Below are 8,818 nucleotides of genomic sequence, written 5' to 3'. Positions count from 1 at the left end.
CCAAATAATCATGTAGTTTTACAACTACTGCACCAAAGATGGGTTAAATTATACTTTAAACACCACAAAACATGATTCAAACATGGAACCTGCACAATGTGCACTGAAAATTCAGTTTCACATTTTTCTTTTTTGTAACCTGGTTAAAAGTTTTATTCATGCACACTTACATTTGACCACACTGAACAATTGTAACAGGTATCTTAGGTTTATTATTAGGCCCTGTTGGAACATTTTCTATTTTTCGCATGACAAGTAAACCATCCAAAACCTTTCCAAATACAACATGTTTGCCATCCAAAAAATTACATTTTGCGCAAGTTATAAAAAACTGACACCCGTTCGTGTCTTTTCCACTGTTTGCCATTGAAAGAAGTCCTGGGCAATCATGCTTCAAAAGAAAGTTTTCATCTGCAAAGGTTCCTCCTCCGTAAATACTTGTTACTCCTGTACCATCACCCTAAATATATGAAAAAGGCCATAAAGTAATATATAAGGTAATAGTAAATACATACATTCACAAAATCACCACCTTGTATCATAAAATCCTTAATAACTCTATGAAAACTTGCACCCTTATAACCTAACGGCACGCCATCCTTCTTGAATTCACCACAGCAAAACTGACGAAAATTTTCACTGGTTTTGGGTACAACATCAGCAAATAATTCAAAAACCATCCTTCCAATCTCCTTAAGTTAGAAAATACTAAATGATGTAATATAAAAAATGTAGATACAGGTACTACTCACAATTGAACCGACAGATATATCGAAAAACACTACTGGATTAGTTGGATGTCGCAATTGTGACTGAACCTGACTCCAACTCGGCATACTTATTTCCACAACTATCTTACAAAATTACCGTACTTAAAAATGTAAACTAAACTCTTAGGTTAGAATTACTCGATGAAATGCTAATGATAATAAAAATACGTTAATGACGTTTCACAATTAGCTGACCATAGATAAATACCAATTGGAGTTGACACAATTAGAAATAAAAGTTATAACCACCTATTCAGGTTTTTATTAGTACTATGTAGTAGGTACAAGTAATATACCCTATTCCGTAATATCATTAGGGTGTTTTTTAGGGGTGGATCAGTTTTTATTAATTCATGAATTAAACAGAGTAAGTATAATTGAACCCACCTTTAAAATCTATTATCTATGTATTATAGGTATCGAAAAAATTGTCATCTATGGATCTTCCGATTCGTCTACTTTTGTGGTCTTGTCTCCATACCTTTGTGTATCTATTATCTATGCTCCATACTTTGGTTTTCGACAACGACGACCGATCCTTTTTGCTGTCCACAAAAGAAAATTACACCTAAAGGTATTTAGCCCTAATTCTTAATCGACTTTAGTTTGATTGTGTGAAATACGTTTCTGTTTAGTAACTGATGAATTTCGATTATCGTTACCTAGATTCTTTTTAGCGTGAGTGACCGGTGTCGTGCTGATTTCGTTCTCCAAAACGGGGGCCATCTTGCCTATTCACTCATCTACTGCGAATTCTTAGATTCTTCGTTTATTTGAGGTCGAATCATTAGGGTTTTGTTAGAATTTTTGAATTTTAAGAACAAGTTCAGGCGATGATTGCAAATTTTATATATTTGTGTGAGCACGTGAAAAATCGCTTTCGCAATAAAGCCAAAATATGTGAAACATTTCTCAAAACTATTATGCTGTCTTTAAAATTCTAAATTTCTGTTAAATGTTTTTATTTTTGCCTTGTTTTATGGGTTTTAACGACTTATTTTTTCTATTATATAGAGTTGCTTTGAGATGACATCCTTGGATTCGATGGACATACATTCAGAGATGTTTTTATTTCCAAGAGTACTTTTAATCATCTGGTTAAAAAATCACAACAGAGGATGCTATCAATGGTAATTATCACTAATAATAAAATAATAACGAATCTAGTGAACATATAACCAATACCATGTAATTATTTCAGCATTTTTCCATTAAAACATCAGAAATGTACATGGAGAGAGAGGGTAAATTAAAAGTACTCAAAACATGGTGAAGCGCAGCCCCATTTACGTTTCTTTCTCTTAAGCTTGGAAAGGGTAAGAAATCTTTAATTATTTGATGGTTGTGTTTACAAAGTGGTTTGTGATTTTTCAAATCTTATATTTCATTTGTTTGATAATAACTACTACTACTTTTTCGCTGTAGTAAAAGTTAATTATGGAGTTTGATAATTTAAAACAATTATATTTAAGATGAAGCTAACATTAAATTGTTTCAGCAGGATGTCATTTAAACATATTAAATGAACAAGGAGACAAAGAAGGATTGGAGAAGTGGAGCCGTTTTAATACTCCCTCGGACTTGATGGTGTTTATAGAAAACATGCAGTCTAATTTACAGTGATGTATGCGATGTTCTGTCTGCCTGTTATCTGGCTCATTTCATCCTCTAGAAAAGCAATTGCTTTTCTGTGATTTTAAAATGACTTATTCATAGTAATTCGCCTTCTTTGGCATCTATGGTTTTACTTCTAGCAGTTATCTATTGTCCGCAGCATAAATTAACGTCATCCTGCATTTATGGAGTTTTCTTCTAACAGTTATCTATTGTCAGAATACCACAGAATAAATTAATGTTATAGTTCATCTGTGGTTACTTGTATTGCTTTTAACATTTTTCTATGTAATGAATAAAATTGACATCTCATCGCCATTTTATAATTTAGGTGTTTTACTTGTGTTTTTGTGCATGATTTTACTTAATTTGAATCCCTTTTTTAATTGATTGTGTACCTAATACTTTTTTTTGTCCATCTCTACAGATCGTCTGACAAATGTGAGAGATTTAAAGTTCAGGTTGATGGTACTGAAACAATATCTACAATGTTTGGTGGACTACATTCTTGATTTGCTGTTTTCGTCTTCACCTTGCAACATTATGCAGTTAATTTTCAAGTGATGAGTGAGAGCAACTGAAGATTTATGTGAATTCCACTGAAATAAGAAATTTTCTGCATTGGCATTCCTCTTGGATTTGATTTGCTTTTCACACCTGCAAACTTNGCATCACCTATTCAAAACCCAACAGTGGTGTCGGTTTCAGGACTAAGTCCTGCTCAAATCCAACCTACAACACAACGTCTTATTGTATCAGGAACTCCAGGGCAAACGAAAGCAGTCGTCGGAACTACGACTGGGAAAACAATAAGCCCAGCACAGCTACAAATGATCAGACAGGCCACAATCAAACAGCAGCAGCTGAGATTACAAGCCACTGGTGGAAATGTTGGTGGAACTACTCCAGGTGGTGCCAAGACATCGACGGTGGTCACCATCGCTGGACAGGCGGTGCAATTCACCCAGACACAACCTCGAACTCAAGTAAGGATGTAATTATGTTGTATTTTATGGAAATTTTAATTTACTGTATTTTAATTTTCAGTTTGTAAAACAAGGTGCTGTAACAGTGGCTGGTAAACAGGGCGTCGCTCGCACTATGACAGAATCGGAAATGGCTGCCCATCTTCTTAAAAGACAACATCAGCTACAACAAAAAGTGTTGGCTTCTGGAACGGTGGCCTCCGTTTCTCAGACCAACACCACAATACAAAGTTTGTCCCCTCAGGTATTTGCTCAGGCCATTCAACAAGCCGGAACATCTGGAACCCAGGTGGCCACCCTAGTCAAAACTGTGTCCACTTCTGGGGGTGGAGGTAAATCATATTACAAAAGGTTATTTCGAGTTTTATTGCTTTTTTTTTTTTGTAGGCACTCAGACCTTAACAATTCCTGTTTCGACAGTTACTATAGCCGGAGCTCCTGTAAAGGCTGCTACAGGAGTGACACCAGGCAGTGTCAAGGCATCGACTCCTCAGCAACAACTTCGTCACATGCAAATTCAACAACAATTATTAGCCCAAAAGAAATTGGTGAATCAGAAGATTGCTGGCATTGCCCAAGTAACAGGCAAAGGAGGCGTCGCAACGCAGTTGATTGTGGGGTCGAAGCCTTTGCCGACTTCCATGACCCTTCAACAATTCCAACAAGTAGTCAGATCACCTCTCACTGTGCCCCAAGGACCTGTTGTATTGGCTAAAGGTTCTCCAAGGGTAATTCCTGTTAATACAGGACAAGGAACGAAGCAAGCCATTCAGGTAAAGAAAATTTTCGTGTTGACTCGGAGGTTTTGTTTTTTACTACTGTGCAGAATTAATGATTCATTTCCATATTTCTTTTAGGTTGTTGCCGCATCTTCTCAGGGTCTAACGACGTCCATCCGTCCTCAAACGACTTCAACACTGGCGGGTGCCCTGACAGGTATTAAAGTACAAGGTGGTGCTAGCACTCAAGCACAACAGGCATTCCTATCCCAAGTATCAGCTGCTTTACAAAGTCAGGCAGTTGGAGTGCGTCAGAGCAGCCCTCTTCGTATTCAAACTTCTACCGGTGCTCCTTTGGTCGCCGTGACCGTCCAGTCAGCTGCTAGTTTACAACAGCAGCAACAAGCTGCCGGGACTGGAGTCTCCGCAACAGGGATGCAGCAACAGCAACAAAGTAGTGGTACTTCAGCATCATCCGAACGGGGCGGAGAACAAGTAAGTAGTAGATACATGAAGAAATAAGGGAGATATGTAATTTAGTTAATTAGTTTTTTCGGTGTTTTTCTCGAAATTCACCTTTTTTATTGTTTGAAATTTAAATATGTTATAAATATATAAAAAAATGCGTGCGTGTTTCAAAGTATTACACTATATTATAAATTTTTAAGTTTTAGTTGAGACGACGATTTTCTAGATTAACAATTTGAAAGTAGCCATTATTATTTCATTTTATTTATAAATTTCTTCACCTAAATACTAATAGTGGTATATAATTTTAATCATAGACGTAGCATTCCATGCTAGTTTTATTTTATAATTTAATTTTTATGTAGTGATTGCTATTTTCAAGTTGTGGATCATTATGAACGGATTTAAATGCAAAGACGATGAACATATCATTTGTGAATTTTTATTTTAGTTATTGTAAGTACATGATGAAACGGTTAAGACGTTGTTTTAGTCCTGTGATAATAAGTAAACTCTAAAGGAGCCTTTATAAATGTTATGTCAATAGTTTGTATGTTAATGACACCTACACTTGAGTCGTCCATAACATTTAAATAATTATATTTAAGCAAATAGTAGCAAGTAGTTTTCCTTGCATGAACCTATTTGCATCTGTATACTATTGTTCAATGTTCAAAAAAGATAGCATGCTGAAACTTTTTCATAATTAAAATGAAAAATCATTAAAAATTATCTTAACTTCCAGGCTTGAGGCGAAGAGGACTGCACTAACTTGTAATATAGCTATGTATATAAAATCAATAAATAAGATAGGTCTTTTAATAAGCGTTTCGCTGTCGTCCTTGCCTATCTGTAAATTTTAATTCTGTGTGGTAAAACATTATAAAGACATGAAACATCATGTCGTACAGCTATAAATTTTTTATGTGGTTCACAATTTGACTTTCAATAAAAAAGTAACAGCTACCTGATGTGTGGATCTTTTTGTATTACACATTATTACCAGTGTTTATAAATGTGTTGATAATATGATGAATAACAATTAGTGTATATTTGAATTTTCTAAAATAATCATGTAGTTTTACAACTACTGCACCAAAGATGGGTTAAATTATACTTTAAACACCACAAAACATGATTCAAACATGGAACCTGCACAATGTGCACTGAAAATTCAGTTTCACATTTTTCTTTTTTGTAACCTGGTTAAAAGTTTTATTCATGCACACTTACATTTGACCACACTGAACAATTGTAACAGGTATCTTAGGTTTATTATTAGGCCCTGTTGGAACATTTTCTATTTTTCGCATGACAAGTAAACCATCCAAAACCTTTCCAAATACAACATGTTTGCCATCCAAAAAATTACATTTTGCGCAAGTTATAAAAAACTGACACCCGTTCGTGTCTTTTCCACTGTTTGCCATTGAAAGAAGTCCTGGGCAATCATGCTTCAAAAGAAAGTTTTCATCTGCAAAGGTTCCTCCTCCGTAAATACTTGTTACTCCTGTACCATCACCCTAAATATATGAAAAAGGCCATACAGTAATATATAAGGTAATAGTAAATACATACATTCACAAAATCACCACCTTGTATCATAAAATCCTTAATAACTCTATGAAAACTTGCACCCTTATAACCTAACGGCACGCCATCCTTCTTGAATTCACCACAGCAAAACTGACGAAAATTTTCACTGGTTTTGGGTACAACATCAGCAAATAATTCAAAAACCATCCTTCCAATCTCCTTAAGTTAGAAAATACTAAATGATGTAATATAAAAAATGTAGGTACAGATACTACTCACAATTGAACCGACAGATATATCGAAAAACACTACTGGATTAGTTGGATGTCGCAATTGTGACTGAACCTGACTCCAACTCGGCATACTTATTTCCACAACTATCTTACAAAATTACCGTACTTAAAAATGTAAACTAAACTCTTAGGTTAGAATTACTCGATGAAATGCTAATGATAATAAAAATACGTTAATGACGTTTCACAATTAGCTGACCATAGATAAATACCAATTGGAGTTGACACAATTAGAAATAAAAGTTATAACCACCTATTCAGGTTTTTATTAGTACTATGTAGTAGGTACAAGTAATATACCCTATTCCGTAATATCATTAGGGTGTTTTTTAGGGGTGGATCAGTTTTTATTAATTCATGAATTAAACAGAGTAAGTATAATTGAACCCACCTTTAAAATCTATTATCTATGTATTATAGGTATCGAAAAAATTGTCATCTATGGATCTTCCGATTCGTCTAGTCTTGTGGTCTTGTCGCCATACCATTTGTGTATCTATTATCTATGCTCCATACTTTGGTTTTCGACAACGACTACCCATCGTTTTTGCTGTCCACAAAAGAAAATTACACCTAAAGGTATTTAGCCCTAATTCTTAATCGACTTTAGTTTGATTGTGTGAAATACGTTTCTGTTTAGTAACTGATGAATTTCGATTATCGTTACCTAGATTCTTTTTGCGTGAGTGACCGGTGGCGTGCTGATTTCGTTCTCCAAAACGGGGGCCCATCTTGCCTATTCACTCATCTACTGCGAATTCTTAGATTCTTCGTTTATTTGAGGTCGAATCATTAGGGTTTTGTTAGAATTTTTGAATTTTAAGAACAAGTTCAGGCGATGATTGCAGATTTTATATATTTGTGTGAGCACGTGAAAAATCGCTTTCGCAATAAAGCCAAAATATGTGAAACATTTCTCAAAACTATTATGCTGTCTTTAAAATTCTAAATTTCTGTTAAATGTTTTTATTTTTGCCTTGTTTTATGGGTTTTAACGACTTATTTTTCCTATTACATAGAGTTGCTTTGAGATGACATCCATGGATTCGATGGACATACATTCAGAGATGTTTTTATTTCCAAGAGTACTTTTAATCATCTGGTTAAAAAATCACAACAGAGGATGCTATCAATGGTAATTATCACTAATAATAAAATAATAACGAATCTAGTGAACATATAACCAATACCGTGTAATTATTTCAGCAGGTTTCCATTAAAACATCAGAAATGTACATGGAGAGAGAGGGTAAATTAAAAGTACTCAAAACATGGTGAAGCGCAGCCCCATTTACGTTTCTTTCTCTTAAGCTTGGAAAGGGTAAGAAATCTTTAATTATTTGATGGTTGTGTTTACAAAGTGGTTTGTGATTTTTCAAATCTTATATTTCATTTGTTTGATAATAACTACTACTACTTTTTCGCTGTAGTAAAAGTTAATTATGGAGTTTGATAATTTAAAACAATTATATTTAAGATGAAGCTAACATTAAATTGTTTCAGCAGGATGTCATTTAAACATATTAAATGAACAAGGAGACAAAGGATTGGAGAAGTGGAGCCGTTTTAATACTCCCTCGGACTTGATGGTGTTTATAGAAAACATGCAGTTTAATTTACAGTGATGTATGCGATGTTCTGTCTGCCTGTTATCTGGCTCATTTCATCCTCTAGAAAAGCAATTGCTTTTCTGTGATTTTAAAATGACTTATTCATAGTAATTCGCCTTCTTTGGCATCTATGGTTTTACTTCTAGCAGTTATCTATTGTCCGCAGCATAAATTAACGTCATCCTGCATTTATGGAGTTTTCTTCTAACAGTTATCTATTGTCAGAATACCATAGAATAAATTAATGTTATAGTTCATCTGTGGTTACTTGTATTGCTTTTAACATTTTTCTATGTAATGAATAAAATTGACATGTCATCGCCATTTTATAATTTAGGTGTTTTACTTGTGTTTTTGTGCATGATTTTACTTAATTTGAATCCCTTTTTTAATTGATTGTGTACCTAATACTTTTCTTTGTCCATCTCTACAGATCGTCTGACAAATGTGAGAGATTTAAAGTTCAGGTTGATGGTACTGAAACAATATCTACAATGTTTGGTGGACTACATTCTTGATTTGCTGTTTTCGTCTTCACCTTGCAACATTATGCAGTTAATTTTCAAGTGATGAGTGAGAGCAACTGAAGATTTATGTGAATTCCACTGAAATAAGAAATTTTCTGCATTGGCATTCCTCTTGGATTTGATTTGCTTTTCACACCTGCAAACTTTGGAACATTACGGTCTACAGTTAATTAAGGTGAGAATACTTGATATAATTAATTTTAATTGCTCCTTATTAATCTGTTACCACCGTATCTGTTTCAGATCGACGTTGGAGAAGACAAAGATGACCCCGTAGTTAAAATTGTTCTCTATC

General features: G+C 34.4%; 2 protein-coding genes and 1 long non-coding RNA gene across 3 annotated transcripts; 1 reads left to right on the top strand and 2 right to left on the bottom strand.

Annotated features, from left to right (window-relative positions):
* Positions 1-128: 128 nt before the first annotated feature.
* LOC108741936 (peptidyl-prolyl cis-trans isomerase H) lies at positions 129-948 on the bottom strand. The gene is made up of 3 exons (XM_018476910.2): positions 753-948; positions 516-692; positions 129-460 (listed from the first exon to the last, which is right to left on the bottom strand). The coding sequence occupies exons 1-3, from the start codon at positions 834-836 to the stop codon at positions 167-169; spliced, it is 555 nt and encodes a 184-aa protein (XP_018332412.1). The 5' UTR covers positions 837-948; the 3' UTR covers positions 129-166.
* A 255-nt stretch (positions 949-1,203) lies between these two features.
* On the top strand, positions 1,204-2,682 carry LOC108741939. The gene is made up of 4 exons (XR_003232313.1): positions 1,204-1,344; positions 1,785-1,900; positions 1,972-2,086; positions 2,272-2,682. It is a non-coding gene; the product is annotated as an uncharacterized LOC108741939 (long non-coding RNA).
* A 2,297-nt stretch (positions 2,683-4,979) lies between these two features.
* On the bottom strand, positions 4,980-6,568 carry LOC112906392 (peptidyl-prolyl cis-trans isomerase H-like). The gene is made up of 3 exons (XM_025980414.1): positions 6,373-6,568; positions 6,136-6,312; positions 4,980-6,080 (listed from the first exon to the last, which is right to left on the bottom strand). Exons 1-3 carry the CDS (start codon positions 6,454-6,456, stop codon positions 5,787-5,789), a joined length of 555 nt encoding a protein of 184 aa, XP_025836199.1. The 5' UTR covers positions 6,457-6,568; the 3' UTR covers positions 4,980-5,786.
* Between the last annotated feature and the right edge of the window lie 2,250 nt (positions 6,569-8,818).

The sequence above is a fragment of the Agrilus planipennis genome, unplaced genomic scaffold, assembly GCF_000699045.2.
Source record: "Agrilus planipennis isolate EAB-ADULT unplaced genomic scaffold, Apla_2.0 scaffold41, whole genome shotgun sequence".
NCBI lineage: Eukaryota > Metazoa > Arthropoda > Insecta > Coleoptera > Buprestidae > Agrilus > Agrilus planipennis.
Note: the sequence above shows the minus strand (reverse complement) of the source record. Positions and strands in the feature narration are given on the sequence as shown.